The sequence below is a fragment of the Mytilus trossulus genome, chromosome 7 (genome assembly GCF_036588685.1).
Source record: "Mytilus trossulus isolate FHL-02 chromosome 7, PNRI_Mtr1.1.1.hap1, whole genome shotgun sequence".
Classification (NCBI taxonomy): domain Eukaryota; kingdom Metazoa; phylum Mollusca; class Bivalvia; order Mytilida; family Mytilidae; genus Mytilus; species Mytilus trossulus.
This window is the reverse complement of record NC_086379.1, coordinates 65,850,649-65,873,184: the sequence shown is the minus strand read 5'-3', so window position 1 is coordinate 65,873,184 and position 22,536 is coordinate 65,850,649. Positions and strand designations below refer to the sequence as shown.

At 32.8% G+C, this 22,536-nt stretch overlaps 1 protein-coding gene across 1 annotated transcript; it reads left to right on the top strand.

Annotated features, from left to right (window-relative positions):
- Positions 1-10,573: 10,573 nt before the first annotated feature.
- Positions 10,574-11,749, top strand: LOC134727220 (lysophosphatidic acid receptor 3-like). Its single transcript, XM_063591599.1, has one exon. It carries the CDS (start codon positions 10,630-10,632, stop codon positions 11,617-11,619), a length of 990 nt encoding a protein of 329 aa, XP_063447669.1. The 5' UTR covers positions 10,574-10,629; the 3' UTR covers positions 11,620-11,749.
- Positions 11,750-22,536: the final 10,787 nt, after the last annotated feature.

The following is a 22,536-nucleotide window of genomic DNA, read 5'->3' as shown; positions in this document are numbered from 1 at the left end:
TCGGATGCTGGCCCTGGGAAACAGAAGCTCAGCGGATACATAATTCCATTATAAGAAGCATAATATATTTGTAGATGTTGTGTCGCTATTTTCGCCATTAAATGGTCGGAGTCTTTGTCTGAAGCCGTGACGAAGGATTGGGATTACAATGGTCGGAGTCTTTGTCTGAACCCGTGACGAAGTATTGGGATTACTATCGGAATAAGCTACCAGTCGTTTCAACCTGAAAAAAAGAACAAAAACAGCAGAAAAACGAAAAACATGATATAACATTTTAACACGTGCATATTAACTACATTTTAGGAGTATGTCTTTAATCTAAGTGGTGGGTGAGTGGGTAACTTTTGAAACAAACATTAGTTCATTCATACGGAACCCAATTTTTTGCGTCTTCCCTCTGCTGTATCGTACGTGGTAAAGAAAGAATGATGACGTCACAGTTATCAAGGTTAAAATAATTAACGTGACTCATTTACATAACAAGTTCCACCACGTGTGCAAAGCGGGACAACTCCCAAAACGTAAGCCCACTTTCCTCCGATAACCGGATTTATTCTTCATAGGAATAAATCTTAGTATGTTATGCATTATCATGAAATACGACTTACATTTCAATATTAAGGATGAACACGAATGCGGCCCCTTTCGTTTTACACGATAACCGTCTAGAATTTAACTAAAATGCTAAAATTATGAAGATTTCAGTAATTTAGCATGACTTAATGGTGCTTGTACCGGATATAAGTGCATTGTATTGTCAAAAACAGCCCATATTTATGGAGCAGAAGCATTCTACTGTCTAATAAATAACTAGAAGTTTACATTTTAACAACTTTGTAAAACTGCTATATTTTGGGGCCAAAAATGGGTCTTACTGAACCTACTCCTTTCCTGTTTACAGAACAGAATTTTTCGAAAAACTAAGGATTTTCTTATCCCAGGCATATATTACCTTAGCCGTATTTGACACAACTTTTTGGAATTTTGAATCCTCTATGCTCTTCAACTTTGTATTTGTTTGGCTTCATAAATATTTCGATATGAGCGTCACTAATGAGTCTTATGTAGACGAAAAGCGCGTCTGTCGTACTAAATTATAATCCTGGTACCTTTGGTAACTATTTACACCACTGGGTCGATACCACTGCAGGTGGACATTTTGTCCCCGAGGTTATCACAAGCCCAGTAGTCAACGCTTCGGTGTTGACATGAACATCAATGATGTGGTCATTTTAATGAATTTCCTGTTTACAAAACTGAATTTTTCGAAAAACTAAGGATTTTCTTATCCAAGGCATAGATTACCTTAGCCGTATTTAGCACAATTTTTTGGAATTTCGGATCATCTATGCTCTTCAGTTTTGTACTTGTTTGACTTTATAAATATTTGGAGCGTCACTGATGAGTTTTATGTAGACGAAACGCGTGTCTGGCGTACTAATAACTATTGAAGCATAACTGGCCGCTAACAGTGTATTATTATTTTAATTTAGGTACCGTTAATGTTATTATACCACTGGGTCGATGCCTCTGCTGGTGGACTGTTAGTCCCAGAGGGTATCACCAGCCCAGTAGCCAGTACTTCGGTGCTGGCATGAAAAATACGTATTTTTGTGTTATTTAAATTTGCTGTTACACTATGTTAGAAATTATTATAAATTAAGAATGTATCTCCCTCATGCAAAGCTCTGTTTCTTTTCACGGATTTGGCTATACTTTTTGGACCTTTTGGATTCTAGCTCTTCATCTTTTATATAAGCTTTGGATTTCAAATATTTTAGCCACGAGCATCACTGAAGAGACATGTTTTATGGAAATGCGCATCTGGTGCAGGACAATTGGTACCGTTAGTGTTATTAGATCTTTTATGTATCTTGAAGCTAGTGTCCCTTTTACAATCAGGTGATATTTATATGAATGTTGTAATTTAGGCGGATTAGAATCCATCATCTGAACATATTCTCTGAACTCTGATATTCTGTACTGCCAAATTCATTAGATCATAAAAGTAAAAAGAAAATCTTCTTTACCTTTAACTGTACAATTTGAATGTTAGAAATTTCAGGATTTCCACTAGAAATTAAAGAATAGAATCACAACACAAATTCGATCAAATTATTCTATGTGGCATGTTTCGTTTATAACACCATAACTAAATATTATTCCCACCATATAAACGGTAACAGTTCAAAACATTGACATATATAATTTATGTTAAAAAAATATCTTACCTTGTATCTCATTATGGTATAAGAACAGAAACAGCTAAAAAAAAAAAAAAGGACAAAAGATGACCTTCGAAGGATCACAACAGTAAGAGCATGATATCATGCAATACTGTACTTCAATTCAGTTAATTTGAATTGAAACGCTTTGAACTAATGTTTTATCGAAGATAAACATTAAGTTAATCAAAATACTTAAAAAGCATGGACATTTATTATGGACAATTAACCGTTTCCTATTTCCTTAAATGACGTATTGATACTTTTATTTTAGATCAAATATACATAAAATACGGAGATTGGGTGGAGTTGAAACTCTGATTATTATTATATTGGGGTGATTATCCGACTCTTACAGTTTTATAGTTTCACATTGTACCTCAAGCTGAAGAAGTTTATAGTTATAACGTAAATGCAGTTTTAATCCACAATCAATTCAGACTGGAATTCACAGATGTGATTAATATTAAACATATTTTTTCTCCCGTTTTCTTGTTTTCTTGTTTTACTTTTGTCATTTTGGGGACTTTTAGAAATGACGAAATAACTATTTGATTATTAACTATCCCACCAAATTCTCGTATGCTTTTTATGTAATCCAACAATTCGGCATCGTACTTCCCAAGAAAAAGAGGTCTACCATGATTTTTTTTAGGAAGTTCGGCTGCATTTTCAAATTATTTATGTAATCCACGTCTCATATATGAAGACTTTATGCTCCGAATAGTTGATTCATTCACAGGACTTCCAAGATCAGTTGTAAATTTCCTTGCAGTATTTTGCACACCATTTTCAATAGCAGATTTTTCCATTTTAGTACGAACCTCTGGGGAATTGTCTACAAAGATATTTTCAACTTCTGTATTTGCACTTTGAAATGCCGGATTGTCCGGTTTCTTAAGTAAGGGAGGCCTCGGTGATGAAGTTTTAATCAGAAATTTATACATCTTTCCACTTCGATAGCATAAGAAACAAATAATGAATTTAGATTTTATTTTTATTTACAAATGAAAACTATTCACTCGTCCAAACAATTTATGGATTGATATCAGATTAAGTTACTACCGACATACAAGTATAATATAGTTCACTAATTAACGGTACACAAACAAAAGTGCAGTTTTAAAATATTTTTTCGGGAAATCGGAAAACCGCGAATTTAAAACGAGTCGAATCTAGATTGGCTTTGCAAATCGCGAAATAAAGACGGTGCGAAAATTACCCGGTTTACAGTATGTGGTATGAGTTAAGTCATTGCCTAAGGCCGTACTGGGACCTATAGTTCCCTTCATGTCGGTCGTTCACTTGCCTAGCTGGTTGTTACACGTCTCCTTTCTTGTATTGTTTTACTTATGCCTTGTTATTTCTTATCTCCTTTTTTTATTTCGGATTCCGCTCTTGTTTTCTCATACACCTGTCTGGTTATTTCTTATCTCTACTTTGGTTTATCCATACGGATCTCAAGTTTTTACTTATCTGAGTTACAGACTACGTTCCTTTTGTTTTCGTACACCAGCATGGTTGTTTTACATCTTCATTCTTGTTGGTCTGTACAACTGATCACTCTTCGTGTGGTCTGTTCATCTTCCAAATTGTTTAGTTTGTCCCTTTGTGTTTGTTCGTATATCTGACAAATGGTTTCATATCTGTACAATTGCTTTAGGTTTTTGATTCTTCTCTCCCTCCTTGTTTGTCGATAGTGTTTTTATTTTTATTTTATCTGCAGTCCTTGTTTGTCATTTCATCTACCAAACTTTGTGTTTGTCCGTAAACTTTTTATTTCTTATGACCCATCTGATTGGTCACACCATTACTTAGTGTTAATTATATTCCTTATTGTTTGTCTGAGAACCTGTCTTGGTGTTTTTTCGTCTTCTTTGTTGATAGTTTGCTAGCCTACTTTCCTGTTTCTTATCTACATAAGGAATTGTCCGCGAAACTGCTTTTTGTTACTTATATACCTTCGTGATTATATCTACGCCTGCATTGTTGTTACTAGTGCATATAACTGTAATCTCTATATACATTTCTTGTTATTTCTAATCTGCATTATGGTTTGTCTGAACACATGCCTTGTTGTTTATAGTTTGTCTGTTCACCTGTATTATTTCCTATGTCTCTTATGGTTGGTTTATATATACATCTGAATTGTATTTTCGTATCTTCCTACTAGTCTGTCTGTAAACATAAATCTTCCTTATGATTTGTATCTACACCTGCATTGTTTCTTTATCCCCCTTTATGGTTTGTCTGTACATTTGAGTCCTTGAGACTGTTATCACCCCTATGATTTGTCTATACACCTGCATTGTTTATGGTCTTCCTTATGGTTTTCTGTACACCTGAATTGTAGTTTCTTATCTCATTTATGGTGCCTTGTTTGTTATCTCTCTTATGATTTCTTTGTTAATCTGCATTGTTTCATGTGTCCCTTATGGTTTGTCTGTAAATCTGAATTGATTTTTATCTCCCTTATGATTTGTCTGTACACCTAAATTTTAGTTTCTTATCTCCCTTATGATTTGTCTGTACACATGCATTGTAGTTTATTATCTCCCTTATGGGTTGTCTGTACACATGCATTGTTTCTTATCTCCCTTATGATTTGTCTGTACACATGCATTGTAGTTTATTATCTCCCTTATGAATTGTCTGTAAATCTGCATTGATTTTTATCTCCCTTATGGTTTGTCTGTACACTTGAATTGTAGTTTATTATCTCCCTTATGGATTGGCTGTACACCTGCATTGTTTCTTATCTCTCTTATGATTTGTCTGTACACATGCATTGTAGTTTATTATCTCCCTTATGATTTGTCTGTAAATCTGCATTGTTTCTAATCTCCTTTAAGGTTTGTCCGTACACCTGAATTGTTTCTTATATCCCTTAAGATTTGTCTGAACACCTGAATTATTTCTTATATTCCTTAAGGTCTGTGTGTACACATGCGTTGTAGTTTATTATCTCCTTTATGATTTGTCTGTAAATCTGCATTGTTTCTTATCTCCTTTATGGTTTGTCTGTACACCTGAATTGTTTCTTATATCCCTTAAGGTTTGTCTGTACACCTGAACTATTTATTATATTCCTTAAGGTCTGTGTGTACACATGCATTGTAGTTTATTATCTCCCTTATGATTTATCTGTAAATCTGAATTGATTTTTATCTCCCTTATGGTTTGTCTGTACACCTGAAATGTAGTTTCTTATCTCCCTTATAGTTTGTCTGTACACATGCAATGCAGTTTATAATCTTCCTTATGATTTGTCTTTAAATCTGCATTGTTTCTTATATCCATTATGATTTGTCTGCACAACTGCATTGTTTCTTATCTCTCTTATGATTTGTCTGTAAATCTGCATTTGTTTCTTATCTCTATTATGATTTGTATGCACATCTGCATTGTTTCTTATCTCTCTTAAGATTTGTCTGTACATTCGCATGGTTTCTTATCTCCCTTATGGTTTGTCTGTACATCTGCATTGTTTCCTATTTCTATTATAATTTGTCTGCACAACTGCATTGTTTCTTATCTCTCATAAGGTTTGTCTGTACATTCGCATGGTTTCTTATCTCCCTAAAGGTTTGTCTGTACATTCGCATGGTTTCTTATCTCCCTAAAGGTTTGTCTGTACACATGCATTATAGTTAATTATCTCCCTTATGATTTGTCTGTTCATCGTCACTGTTTCTTATCTACTTTATGGTTTGTCTGTACACCTGCATTGTTTATTGTCTTCCTCATGATTTGCCTGTACACCTGCTTTGATTATTATTTTACTTATGGTTTGTTTGTACACCTGCACTGTTTATTAAATGTCTTATGATTTGTCTTAACACCTGCATTGTTTCTTATCTTCCGTAAGGGTTGCCTGTACATCTGCATTGGTGTTTTTTTTTTTTATATCTGTAACAGTTATGGTCTGTATGTACACATGTCTTGTTGTTTATAGTTTGTCTGTACACCTGCATTGTTTCTTATCTCCTTAATGATTTGTCTGTACTTGCATTGTTTCTTATATCCCTTATGATTTGTCTGTACACCTGCATTGTTTCTTATATTCCTTATGATTTGTCTGTACTTGCATTGTTTCTTATATCCCTTATGATTTGTCTGTACACCTGCATTGTTTCTTATATCCCTTATGGTCTGTCTGTATTAGTACACTTGCATTGTTTCTTTTCTTCCTTATTTTTTGTCGGTACACCTGTCTTGTGTTTTTTGGTTATCTCACTCATTACTTGTCCAAACACACGTGCATGGCACGTGTGTTTGACTTTAGAGTTTTTTATTTTTAAATATTGTATAACAACTTTTAAAAGCTCTATATTTTATACGGGACCATTTAATCAACAAAAGAAAACATTATTCAAAGTTGCTGCGCAATACATTTAGTTTGACCATAGTTTCAACAAGAAACAATTTCTACTGGTTCCAAGACATATCTATCTTTGAACTATTGACTTAAAATGCACTGATTAATATTATATGACCATAAAATCTTTACCCTTAAATTGTATAGTTATGACGGCATACCGTACGCATTTATTGTTAGAATTTGCGTTAATCTTCTTCATATTTGATTCTTATCATTCTCACGAGTATTATGTCTCTACTCTCAAATTTATAGTTATGACTTCATATTTTAGAAATTTGTTAAACCTTTCACGATTTTTTTATTATATTAGATCATTCACCATTTTATATCAACAATTTAGAGTTTATGAGCGGGATGGGTACAATATTATATTAAATATCCATATTCAAATGTAGGAGACCCATTATAAATACAGTTTTGGTAGAGTAGCAAATTATAATGTGAAATTTATTTTGTATAAACAGCTCCGATCGATTTCGGTGAAACTTATACAACAGCCTAATTCGTGTGCTGTATCTACCATGAATAACACCACTGTGAGTAACACTACCTATTCAGAATTTGACAGGAAATATTTTTTCTCGTTATTTGCATATGAAGGAATCGTAATGATTCCTACCATTTTTGGGAACATACTTTTAATTTATTGCATCAAACGATTCAAATCACTTCATAGACGTTCCTACATTTTGATTGCCAATCTATCTCTTTCGGACTTACTGTTCGGATTGTTATTTTTACCATACGACATGATTAGCTTTTTTCTACCAGAGATACGAGAAAACAAGATAACATGTTTAATACGTATGTTGTTGTTATACGGGATAGGAGGGGCCTCAATTTTTAACTTGCTTGTTATGTCATTGGAACGTTATGTTGCTCTTACATATCCAATTTGGCATTTGACGATGTCTAAGAGATGGTTGATGTCTTCAGTAGTAGCGTCATGGGTGCTAGCCATGCTTTTGTCAGCATTACCGCTTTTCGGATGGAATTCCTGGGACGAAAAAGTCCAGTGTGTATCTAGATGGTATGATCCTATTCCAATAAATTTCCTAACTTTTTTGTCTTCTATAAACGCTTTATCGCTCATCGTTTCTAGTATTCTATTTTTGAAAGTTGTCGTAACAACATACGCAGCACTAAACCAACGATTCGGTAAGGATGATAAATTGGGAACTCAGCCACATTCCTCAATTACTTCAAAAACATCAGTCGAAAAAACAAAATTGTACGTGCTTATACTAGGACTATTTGTAGTATTTTGGGGGCCTTACTGTATTGTTGTCGTTCTTAAACCTGTTTTGCCATCACACCGTAAACATTTGGACGAAGCTGAAAAGTACAGTAGTTTATTGGCTTTATCCAATTCTGCATTTAACTGGATCATCTACGGACTAAAAAATACGCATATAAGAAATGCATTCAAAGTTGCGCTTTGTGGATGTAAAAATGGAAATGATATTGAATCATCGAGAGGTTCAGAGACAAACCAATATACTCAGGAAGAATCAATGTCTAGAAGCAACACCGCCATTGAAATAAACTGTGTCGATGTTTCACCATATTTGAAGTGAATTATGTAAAAACAATCTCTGGTGTATTTATTTAACGTTGTGTAATGAAGAAACTTTAGAAATTGACAAAAACATGCATTGTATTCAACATCAGTACAGGGGTTGTCGTTGGTTCATGCCGTCATATTTGTTTTTCGTAAATTGTATTTTTAAAAATTTGACTGTTAGTTTTTTTTTAATTCAAAATCAAAATTGTCTAGTATACAATATATAATCGTGATTTCTATGTATATATCATATAAAGTTATATTTAATCATTATTGTTTGCTATTGTTTGAATATGAATTATGCGGCCATTGAATAAAGCCGATTGCAATACTTTTAATTCCATAAAATTATATGAACAGCATAGAGTTTTTTTTTATATTAAGGAAAGACATTTGCCCACTGCAATGTGGATCATTATCTTCACTAGATTTTTGACAATGAGTTTGGCTAATGTACTGCTTAACAAGTTAAAAACGCAAAAGAAGAAAAATTAAAAAGTAATTGATCTAATACGTTGTAAATGAAGATACATTATTTTTGATGAAAAAAATTGTGTCCTTTAATAATGCAGCTTTTAATATGTGTCTCAATGGTCCCTCACTAATGCACACATGTGATTAATAGTGGTGCACCATTCACTGAATCAATAATTGAAGTTGTGTGGTGGTCTTCGCTAGAATGAACAAGTAGTTATAGCGTGTCTTGAATGGAAGCATAAATGTAGTGTTAAGTATGTTCTTGTTCATTAGTGCAGAAATTTTCTGTTATTGTATGATTTGCTGGTGTAATTATATCCTTCAATGATTTAGAACTGTAGTCATTCACTGAAAACTTTTGTTGTTTTGTCTATATTGAAAGGATGATACCTGTTCCCTTCTATTTGCTGCATAAAATCATTTTATAAAATTGCTGAATTAAATCTACTAAAAACTAGCTGTTGTTCTTTTTGAGAATTGTCTCATTAGCACACATACCACATCTTCTTTTTTATATGTATTTAAAAGTGTCAAGAGTGTATGACAGTGTATGCTGTCTTTATCAACAGGTAAATAGATATTAGAAAATGTGGTATGAGTGCCATTGAAATAACATTACATCCAAGACATAATTTGTAAAAGAAAAACCATTTAAGAGAAATGAAAATCACAAAAAAACATAACTCCGAGAAAAATTTAAAACGGACAGTCAATGATCAAATGGCAAATACATCAAACGAATGATTACAACGTTTTAGCTATCCAAGTTTTGATGTTCTCCATCCGTTTATTGTATTTTGCTTCTCAAAAAAGTGTCTCGTCTAAAGAGTATCAAATAAAGGTGATTCTAGAAACACGTGTAATTGTAAAGAAAAAATGTGTTATGAAATATTGTTTCAGAAGATGATATTTTAAGATTTTTTTTTATCAAGATACCTTATCATCATCTCTGAATTTTTTTTCCATTATTTAAAGACATACGTACTTCATCCTGGTGTTTAATAGTAAGAATTATATGATGCATCCACTGTTACAGGAAATTCTTTTCAGGAACAATATTCCCAAAATATCATGGCGTATGATTCCTCAGAAATGACAAACTTTGATTAAGAAATATGGTAATGAACAAAACTTCACAGTGAAATAATAAAGGACACTATTTCGCGGTGAAATATTGAAATATACATGTATAGATGCACCTGCATAAGATCGATGTCTATCCGTAGCAGCTTATTTGTTTTGAAAAAGAGTCCTGGAGATAATATTTCATTGGGACATATTTCATGTTACATAATTATTACTAATAGTTATCAAAGGTACCAGGATTATAATGTAATACCCCAGACGCGCGTTTCGTCTACATAAGACTCATCAGTGACGCTCAGATCAAAACAGTTAAAAAGCCAAACATATACAAAGTTGAAGAGCATTGAAGACCCAAAAATTCCAAAAAGTTGTGCCAAATACGGCTAAGGTAATCTACTCCTGGGCGTAAGAAAATCCTTAGTTTTTTCGAAAAATTCAAAGTTTTGTAAACAGAAAATTTATAAAAATGACCATATAATTGATATTCATGTCAACACCGAAGTGTTGACTACTGGGCTGGTGATAATGAAATATGTATCATATATTTATTTGAATCCCTGATTGCACCAAACGACCCTCTCTGCCTTTCGAATTTCAGGCTGTTTAAATAATACTGTTCACACCTTGTTCATAAACAATATTATAATTTATTGAAAAAATTCAATTAGAAACAAAAGTAAATTAACTTTGAGTGAGGACAAACGATTTTTTTTTGCTCGAGGTATTAAATGGAAATATCACTTTATAATATAGTACAAGAGTGATATTGTGCTTTATCAAGATTAAACAGAACAACAGGCAGCATGTATACATTAACTATTTTGCCTGTGGGTGGGGACTTCGCATCTGTTCATCGTCATTCGATCCGACTTATTGTCACTTTGTTTACTGTCATCATGAATAATACTGACCAAGCTACATCAGCACAAACATTTGACTTGGCATTATTCGTAATTGAAAGTATTATATTGCTACCAACTATATTAGGGAATATTCTTCTTATATATTGTGTCAGCAGATACAAAAAACTGCACACTCGAAGCTACATTCTAATTGCAAACTTGGCAGCGTCAGATCTGCTGTTTGGGTTATTATTTCTTCCGTATGATATGTCGGCTTTTGGAATTCCTGAAATTCGTGAAAATAAGCTGACATGCTTATTACGTAATGTGCTATTGTTAACTTTTGTCGGTGCATCGGTTTTCAACTTGCTTGTCATATCATTTGAACGATATTTGGCCATTGCATATCCATTACGGCATCTAAAGTTATCACGGAAGTGGCTTATTGTGGCGATTGTGTCATCGTGGTCTCTTTCGACCTTTCTTTCTGTGTTGCCACTTTTTGGATGGAATTCATGGAATTCATCAAGACAATGTGTACATTCTTGGTTCACTATTCTTACTGGAGGGTATAAAACAATATTGTTTTTTACTTATACAACATCTATCTTCATATCGTTCGTTCTGTTTGTTAAAGTTGTGACTAAAGCGCTGACATTTCTTAACGAAAGCAGCACTACCACAGGGGACATTAACATACGGCGTTTATCAGCTAAAAGATTACGGAGGTCTATTGAGAAGACCAAACTGTTATTATTAGTACTAGGTTTATTTGTGTTATGTTGGGGACCTTTTTGTATGTTTGATGTTTTAGACAGTTATATATTCAAAGGAAATCATCAAATTGATTCGCTAAAGCGTTATTCTGGTTTACTAGCGTTATGTAATTCGGGTATAAATTGGATCGTATACGGACTGAAAAACGATAACATCAGACATGCGTTTAAATTGACGTTATTTAAATGGAAAAAGAACTCCACTGGACTTGCCATAAACGAGTCATCGATTCGGCAATTAAGTCAAGTCAGCAGTTTAAGTTTATAGGCCACGATTGAGGTCTTGATTCTATTATTGCTTCAACCATTATGATTATAATATAGATCACGCATATTGTTTTGTGGCGAAGAAATTAGAACTGGATGATGACTTAACCTAACAGACATGAAGCACTATTTCTATACTAACAACAACGAAATATAATAATATAATTGAATATTATAATAAGTCTATTTTTTTTTAAAACAAACTTGTTTATATCTAAGAAAATCGTCATTTGATAAAAATAACATGACAAACAGGATATTTATAGTTTTTTTTTATGATTTTCACTTGTTTAAAGATAAAAGTAAGAATTTTTATGTGATTAACTACATGTATCAGGGTCAAATTAATCTGAGTTGAAGTTGCATCATTCTGAGCAAAAGTTAAATGAAATATTTTTAAAATCACTCAATAATAATTAGGAAATTCAGGTATAATAATTTAATAAAAAAAAAACAATAATGTTATATATATATATATATATATATCTATTGCAATACAATGAAGTCTTCCTTTGATATCAGATTAATTTTTTTCATTGCTCGAATGATGAACATATTCTAGCTTGCCTTAAGTTATGATTATAACATACATTGTAATTTCATCTCAATAACCATTTATGTTTAGTGGGCGTGGGCAATATTTAGTGTCCATTAACAGTTGTTGACATCAATGTCATTACGTTTTAAAAAGCTGTATGAAGTTTATATGAAATATGATTAAATTACTAGTTTCAAAAATAAATTAGTCCTAAACTTCAAGTATACATTAAGTTTGATTTGTTCAATTTTACACCAGTACTGAAAACCTTCTTTACGGGTAGACTTTACACAGATAAATTAAGTCGTATAAGAAAAACAAAATGAGTATGTTAAAGATGTATGCCTTTTTGTGCTTCTTCGTTACATTTGTTGTGTTTATAGTGATATTAAGATGATAACACAATATTGACTGCTGTACCCCTATTTTTGACATTTTTACTCTTTGAGTATGTTTGTTTTGTTCATGCATCGTTGACAATGTAATGGAATTTGATGCGACTGTCATACAAGTGAGAGGTTTAGCTAGCTATAAAACCAGGTTCAATCCACCATGTTCTACATTAGAGAATGCCTGTACCAAGTAAGGAATATGACAGTTGTTATCCATACGTTTGATGTGTTTGGACTTTTGATTTTGCCTTTTTATTTTGGATTTTCCGTTTTGAATTTTCCTCGGAGTTCAGTATTTTTGTGTTTTTACTTTTTTTTCCACGTTTCGTTTTTTTTTTGGCTTATCGCTATTCAAACTTTGATCCTTCTTCCTCTTCAACATCTCATGACAAGCAATATTACGATAATCACGTTTTCCAAATGTTTGTCTGTTTTGAAATATTCCCTACTTTCTGTAAATTGTTATAATTAAAAAAAATCCTAATTTTATTTCCAAACACTAATATCCAATGAGGAGGCTGTTCTCATGATTTTAACTGCCCGGGAAAATCCTGAAGTCACAAATCTATTACAGCAAGAGGTTGATCATTTTTTAATAATTAAAGGGTCCATTTTCTAAACCTCATTTGAAACTTATAAATCAGATATAAGAAGAAGATCTGGTATTGTTGCTAATGAGACAACTCTCCACAATAGATCAAATGACGAAGAAATAAACAACTAAATGTCATCGTACAGTCTTCAACAATAGGAAAACCCCATAAGTTTGTTTTTGCAGATCACAAAGGAAAATTTTAATTATTTTTTATGTGTAATGGGTCTTGTCTTTATGCTGAAACTAAAACCAACACTTTGTTGACACAGAGAACATAAATATGCAATATAAAAACACTAAATGCGAACTTAACCTGAACTTTGACGATACAGTGATCTTAAACTTTCAAGATAGTAACACTGCGAACTAAAACCTACAATACGGTTACGCAGGGAACTTCCAATTTCAAGATAGTAATACTGCAATATTATAATTTTTATTATAATATGGTGATAAACCGTTCAACAAACTAAAACCTGCACTATGGTGACCCAGGGAAGTTAAACTTTTAAAATAGTAACATTTCGTACTTAAACCTGCAATATGGTTACACAGGGAACTTAATCTTTTTAGATGATAACACTTCGAACTTAAACTTGAAGTATGAAAACAGGCGAACTAAAAATAAAAACGGAGACATGATAATATAAAACATACAAAGTAGCACAGGCACTCGTCTCAGATGTTTTTTCCTTCTATATACCTTTATATAACACATGGTACTTAACTTGCATTTTGAAAAATGTCAGGCGGTGACGAAGTTCCGTAATATGCCGCTTTTTAATCTGTCAACCCCATTTACACTTGTTATATCATAAATCTAAATTGATTTATCTTTACAATGGTGTATAACATGACTACATTTGTTGTCGGAATCATCCGAAGCAATCCTACCAAAGTATGTCAATAGTAATAAATTTTGCCAACCGCTGAAGAATTGGCAATAAACGCGTCACGTCTCCTTATGTATCTCGGTTTCCGATTGGTAGATTTTATGGAAAAGTCTAAATGATTTTCGGAGTTATCTGATCTTGTTTAATTTTCATACGTACAGTCAAGAGAGAATCTAAATGACATTGACGTCATGGAAAAATTTGTATCTAAAAAAGGAAACTCGTAACTTCTTAGACATACCACAAATAACACGTCACTTGTGAGGATTTTTTTCAAGGTATCTTATACAATTTTACTAACTAGGGGATAAGTTCGAATCTATTCATACAAAAAAATAGCAGTTTTTTTTTAAAACAGTTTTAATAATTAATCATTTACTGCGAGACGTTTATTGACAATTTTGTGTAGGTAGACGAAATAATTACAATTGACATACTTGGGTAGGACTGTTACGGATGATTCCGACAACAAAAGTAGGCGTATTATACACCATTGTGAAGATTGTTGATAAACAGGTGACAATCGTTAAATAAAGGCAACAGTAGTATACCTCTGTTCAAAACTCATAAATCCATGGACAAAAAACTAAATCGGGGTAACAAACTAAAACCGAGGGAAACGCATTAAATATAAGAGGAGAACAACGACACAACACCGAAACGCAACACACACAGAAACGGACCAAGCATCAGACAAAACACCACGAGAATAACAAATATAACACCAAAACCAAATACATGAATTTGGGATAGACAAGTACCGTGCCACGTCTTATCTCAATATCTCAAAAATAAGAGAAAACACAAACGACTCAACGTTAAAATGCAACACACACAGAAACGAACAATAATATAACAATGGCCATCTTCCTGACTTGGTACAGGACACTTTTAAAGGGGAATAAAAGTGGTGGGTTGAACCTGTTTTTGTGGCATGCCAAACCTCGCACTTTAATGGCAAAGTTAAATATAACATTGAAATGACAACATAATATTACAGGACTACAATACAAATAAATAGGAGAACATATTAGACAAAGAAAAACATAACTAATAAATAACAAAAAGCATCAGGTTTAAAATTCGATACGCCAAAAACGCGCCTTGTCCACACAAGACTTACCAGTGAAGCCCAGATATAAAAGATCGAAAGTGAAAAAAGTACAAAGTTGTACAGCACTGAAGATCAAACGTTGAAAAGGTTTTGCCAAATACGGCATTGTTTTTATGCCCGGGATAAGAACATCCTTATTAGATAGAACAATTCATCCTATTGCAAACAGTAAATTTTAACAAATGAATATGAAAGAGATATACATAATGAAACTGAAGTATTAACTAATTACAGAAAACTAAACCCGAATCATGCAGTCCAGGCGTCAACGTAATTAAAAAAAAATGACGTCACATACGATGGCGAAAAGGCACAAACGATATGCCACATTTGAATTTATGAAATTTAGAAACAGCATGACGTCACATATGAAAAACTATAATTCAAAAGTGAGATAGAATTAGGATTGATTTAAGATTATATCAGAACTAAATACTGATAATTCATTAAACGAAATACATAGTGCAATACTTATTAATAGCAATTAACTGTAATATATATATATATATCCAGTTTGTTATGAGTCCAACTTCAAACGTAAATAATCGTACAAAATTAAATATAATTAATAAAGGCGGTGATTAATTTTTCTATCCTTAACACCTAAATATAATAAAAAGACGTCAACAGATTTGACAAAATCCAATGAGAATTACAAATATAACATTAAACATGTAAACTAAATACATAAATGTGGAATAAACAAGTACAGAAACACGTCTTATAGTAATGCGAATTCACATTCAGCAAAACCGTCACAATCGGGATAAGTCACGTTTGGTAATTAAAAGATTAGACGACATGATGACAAACCACAATCTACCATGTGGTAAAAATGTCCTTAGCTAGTTGGGTTAAAGAGACATCATATGGATCCACCAATTCGTGATGGTGTCCATAAAATTTACGGATTGTCAATTTTAATCTGTCCTCCTCATAACTTTGTTGGAGCAGTTTCTGCGTAAGGAGCAAACTCCTGTATATGAAGTCCGTATAGTGTGAACAAGCACGTGAATAACGTATCAATTGTGATATGTAAACACCATACGAAGGGGCAGAGGGTATGTTACTGCTGAGAAATGGGAAATTGATAATTGGGAAGTTGAAATCGTCCCGTTTATCATAGATTTTCATGTGAAGTCGTCCATCTACGTCAATATTGAGGAAAAGATCAAGGTATGAAGCAGTCCTTCTAGTATCAGTAGTATTCTTAATTTCAAGTTCACTAGGATATATGAGATGTAAGTATTGGCTGAAGTATGGGTTGTTCAATGATAAAACATCATCAACATATCGGAAAGTAAAATTAAAGAATTTCGCAAGGTGCTTTTTCTTTTTGTCTTTTAGAAGGTTCTGAATAAATTCTGCTTCATACGAATACAAAAACAAATCAGCCAGCAGGGTTGCAAAATTAGTACCCATTGGAATACCGACTGTCTGTTGAAATATAAATCAAATTCGGCTTAAAAAAACGAACGTTAATTACCTGCCATATTTTCACAACAACACTGACTGATTGGAAAAAAAATGAGGATTACTGTGGATTCATTTATTTTCGTTGGTACCAATTTTCGTGGATTTAGAAAAACTTGCATATTCGTGGATATTTAATTTCGTGGTTTTGCTTAGGTCTGCATTCAAACCTATAGAAAAATTATCATTCGTTGAATATTGAATTTCGTGGTTTGACTGTGCCCACGAAATCCACGAAAATTGGTACCCAACGAATAATAATGAATCCACAGTATACGAAATTTATGCGAAAAAAATGATAAATTCGTGCACAGAAACTACGTTAGTGATGTTTGTATGCATTGGTTCAAGAATTGGAAGAACATTTTTTTTCATCGGTCACTCGTTTCTTATGACTTTAATATACGGCAATATGCTTCTCCGTCAAAGTAATTCAAAAAAAGGAAAGCAACAGGATGCTAGCTTATATTATCCCCACTGTTTAAGTATTGGGTTTTACATCAAGTAATGCAAACATGGTCACATTGTAAGCCAGTTACCGGTAAATGTATATAAAATGTGGTAATGTGGTATGTCAAATCAAACAAATATTTACCACACACTATTGACATGTTACATACCATAAAGTTATATGCCCTGGCGTAACAAAATGTAAAATAGTTCAAATGAGGAACCCAACGGCCTTACTTATGCTAAAACAATAAGTATATAATTAGTTTTTACTTTTTTAACTTTGTGCGCCAGTATTCGAAATCACCTCGAGAAATAGGTTGTGATGTTTATATAATGAAATATGATATAATCCGCCTAAGGATTGTGCATTTGCAGCTGTTTCCACTGTGGTTGTAAGTTATTGGAATTATCAAAATATAATGAATATCAAAAACGAACTGTCAATTTGGTGCCTTATTATAAATACCTAGGAACTATGAACGAAACGGACAGGGAAAGTTTTGACAAAACTTTCTTATCCACAGCGTTTATAATGGAGTGTATAATAGTATTACCAACGGTGCTTGGAAATCTTCTTCTCATTTATTGTATCAAAAGGTACCGTACACTTCATACACGGAGTTATAATTTAATTGCTAACTTGGCTGTGTCCGATCTTTTGTTTGGGTTACTATTCCTCCCGTTTGATATGTTATCTGTAGCTATTAAAGATATCCGGGAGAATAAAATTACATGTTTATTACGAAACGCGCTAATGTTGGAATTTATCGGTGCATCTACATTCATTTTGCTTATTATTTCGATAGAACGCTTTATTGCTGTGACTTATCCCTTGTGGCATCTTAAACTATCGAGGAAATTAGTAAGTGGAGCAATCGGAATTGCATGGACTCTTTCGACGGTACTTTCGATTTTACCACTTCTTGGTTGGAATTCTTGGAATAATTCTCTAACATGTAAAGATAAGTGGCACGGTAGCTTAACTAAAAGTTATAAAACTTTAATAGTAATTATTTACGTAACGACGATTTTTATATGCATTTGCCTCTTTATCAAAGTTGTTGTAACAACATTTACCTTTATTAACAATCAAATGAATAACTCGGGAAACATTTTAAGATATTCTACTCGAACCGTGAGGACATCAGTTGAAAAGACCAAACTTTTGATATTAGTGTTAGGAGTATTTGTGTTATGCTGGGGACCATACTGTGTGGTAGTTATATTGAATACGTTCATAATAAGTGAAAATCAACAAACTCTATTGGCAGAGATGTATTGTGGTTTGTTGGCCTTCTGTAATTCAGCTCTCAATTGGATTATATACGGACTGAAAAATAGGAACATCAGACATGCTTTTAAAAGGACATTATGTAAATGGAGAAGCCGTCCAACTGAAAGTTCTATGGAACAATCATCAAGTCAGTTTAGACACGTTAGCAGCATAAGTTTATAATATTTCCAGTTGTTTACCACATATGCATGACATTAATTCAACATACAGCAGTAGCAGTTATGTCAACTTTTTAGGAAGCAAATGCGTGAGATTTTGCCAAAATTGAAGATCAAAGGGGAAAAACAATAGATCAAAGGAAAGTGCCGCAAAAAAGCATAAACTCACGCTTAATGCGGAAGACTTGGCAGCCCTGCAGTAGTGTTGATAAAATAAAAATGATAAAATAGCAAGTTAAACAAATTTGAAAAAAATATTTTATGACATATACTTTCTTGACGATTCTACGTTTTTTAAATGAAAAGAACATATTTTATCATTTATTGTGGGAACCCTTAGAAACAAAAGCATTCTAGACTGACTTGATCAGGACGCAAGCCAACATTACAAGTTATTCCTGCTATGTTCTTCAACCAGTAATAATTAGAAAGCAAATATCTGTATATCACCAGCCAGTAAACATATCGTGTTTAATAATGTATAAATACCAATTGCAGTATTCGAGTGTTCTCCTTACTGTTCCTACAAAGTTTTGAGGAGGAACAATTAAAAATGACACTCTGTAAAAATGTTATGGACATTATCACGAATTGGTTGATTCATACGATGTGTCTCTGTCTAAACTAACTAAGGACATTTTTATCACGTCTTAGATTGTTGTTTACCATTAAAGCCATCTTGTCTTTTAAAAGTACCGAACGAAAGAACCGAAAGAAAAGATAAATTTGAGGACAAAAATTATTATAAAAAAAAATGAAGGTGGTGTGGGTGTCTTCTGCCTTCTTGGATTGTAAAAAAAAGATAATCTAAGGTATAGATTTTCAATCAAGTAAGCAAAATTTGATCCAGGAATGCAGAAAACTAATGTTAAACTGCATTTAGAAGAACAAATTATAAGATTATAACTTAAAACTTCAAATATTTTTACAAGAGTAGATTGATTTTGCTTGATTTTTAAATGATTTCAAATTGGCAATTTAAAGGCAGGTAATACTGAAATAGTACATTTTCTGAAGGAATCTACCTAAAATTTTGCTTTTTCATATTTTGCCGGATAAAACGCACGGTGACCCTACCTTTCCTTTTTATATTCTCAAATTATTTTTTAAAAACTATCTTCTCATATTTTATTTTACAATTCTATCATTTAGTTGAGCTTCTGATAACATAACGGTGTTTTTCCTGTATAGTCCATACAAAATGTGTCATTTTGTCACAACCTGTAGTTTTAAAAAAATGCGCGGTGATTTATCATTTTTATTATATTTTTGAACATATATCAATAAAAACTAAGTTTTGGCAAAGTATGAACAAATTCGATCATTTTTAATTTAGACACCCATACCACCTTAAATTTCTTTTTTTCTTTTTTTATATCCGTCATTTTGTAGCGTAGCATTATTCTGTAGGTGACAATGCAAGGTTACATTGCACTGTTTTATGTTTTTTCGTTTTTTGATTTACGTGTTAGTTTTTATTATGTGGTAAGTCACCACTACGGTATTGACATGAACATAAATTATATGGTCATATTTATAAATTTACTGTTTGCAAAAGTAATAATTATTCTAAATACTAAGGATTTGTTTTATCTCAGGCATAGATATTATCTATTAACCTTCGCCGTATTTGGCACCAATTTTTAGAATTTTGGGTCGCCAATGATTTTCAACTTTGTACTTGTTTGGCTTTCTTTACTATTTTGATCCGAGCGTCACTGGTGAGTCTTATGATGACGAAAAGCACGCCTGGCGATTAAATTATAAGCCTGGTACCTTTTATTTATATTAGCATGTCAAAATGTCCCATAGTAATCTTTTTTTTTTGTGTTTTTCGTTGTCCTGATTGTTCTTTATTTTTTTATGCACCATTTATGGGCATTATGTTTTCTGGTCTGTAGGTCTGCTCGTCCGTTTGTTCGTCTGTTCGTCCGTCCGTCCGTCCGTTCCGCATTAGCTTAAAGTTTTTGGTCGAGGAAGTTATTGATGAAGTTGAAGTCCAATCAACTTGAAACTTAATACACATGTTCCTCATGATTTGATCTTTCTAACTTTAATCCCAATCTAGAGATTTCCCCCCATTTTTAGGGTCCATTGAACATAGAAATTGATAGCGCGAATGGGGCATCCGTGTATTATAAACACATTCTTGTTTGTAGTTGTAGTCCTGTCATGTAATGTTGTCATTTTAATGTTATATTTAACATTCCCATAAAAGCGCAAGGTTTGGCTAGCCGCAAAACCAGGTTTCTTAAAATGTCCTGTATCAAGTCATGAAAATGGCCATTGTTATATAATAGTTCGTTTCTGTGTGTTACGTTTTAGTGTTTTGTTTCTGTTGTGTCGTTGTTCTCCTCTTATATTTGATGTGTTTCCCTCAGTTTTTGTTTGTAGATAAATGGAAGATGCGGTGTGAGTGCCAAGGAGACAACTCTCCATCCAAATAACAATTTAAAACGTAAACCATTATAGGTTAAAGTACGGTCTTCAACACGGAGCCTTGGCTCACTCTGAACAACAAGCTATAAAGGGCTCCAAACATTCAAACGGGAAAACCAACGGTCTAATCTATATAAACAAAACGAGAAACGAGAAACACGTATATATTACATAAACAAACGACAATTATACGGATATGTTTTTTTCTCAGTCTATTTGTGAATTTCGAAAGGCGGTATACTATTGTTGCCTTTATCTGAAAATTATTATTATATTGTCCTTACTGGAATTTTAAACTCAAAATTTCAGGTCCTGTCGTTTTATGGTGTTTTTTTTAACCCCTCCCCCTTTCTCCATGTAAGAATTCAATTGAAGCTTGTTTACGATATCGTCCACCGAAAAGTTTCTTTGCAATTGATGCTAAGACATATGAGATGTTAGTCCTCCTGACTGTCTCAATTAGTTCTTTATTCCATTAAAACACTCAAACAAACACACAATACGTGTAATGATCGGAAAGGAAAATGTACCAAACTAATGTATATTCAAAACAAAATGTTATCAATTAACACTAAAATTGTCATAGTCATAGTGTGAAATATTATCATTTGATTAATCACCAAACATTTGCCGTTAGGCTTTTAATATGATATGGACTCCGTTTGTCCGCGACAATATCATATAATTGTATAAATATATACAATGTAGAAGAGAAACACAATAATTAAAAAATTAATTACTGGTCGAATTGTTTATGGAGGATTTTGTCAAGAGAAATTGTTAGATATTTGTTGTTTTTAGTGCTATAGTAATGGCCGACATTGAAAGTGTTATTGAGCGTTTTGTGTACTTGATGTGCATTACGGAAGGGATTATACTCTTGCCAACAGTACTTGGTAATAGTGTTCTTATTTACAGTATTCTAAAATACAAAAAATTTCATACAAAAAGTAATTTTTTAATTGCCAATTTAGCCGTTTCTGATCTATTACTTGGATTTATATTCATACCGTATGATATAATATTCTGGAACTATAAACCAATGCGCACCGATAAATTAACATGCTTATTCAGAACTTTGTTAATGCAGGAATTTGTAGGAGCGTCAATCTTCAACTTGTTTATTCTCTCACTAGAACGATATGCAGCTATTGTTTATCCCTTATGGCATATGCAGCTTTCCAACAAATGGCTAATAGTATCTATTGCTGCTTCGTGGTTTTTATCTACCATTTTGGCATCATTACCTATAGTTTGGTGGAATACATCTGCAAAGTGTACTCTGAGACGGGCAGACATTTTACCACCTATATTTAACAAAATGTGTATTATTATTTACATGCTTTCCGTTATTATGTCAGCTTTTTTGTTTATAAAAGTAGTAATCACGACTTTTAGAAATCTAGATGAAAGAAAGCGAGGCGAAAATAATAACGATATCCTACATTTTTCCACACAAAGACTAACGAGATCAGCTGAAAAGACAAAAATCCTAATCTTGATCTTAGGTCTTTTTGTTCTTTGTTGGACTCCATATGGAATAGTTATCATTTTAGAGGCTCTCATTCC

Excerpts from the sequence above, each read along its gene's own strand:
- LOC134727220 (XM_063591599.1), top strand. The coding sequence starts at position 10,630 with ATGAATAATACTGACCAAGCTACATCAGCACAAACATTTGACTTGGCA.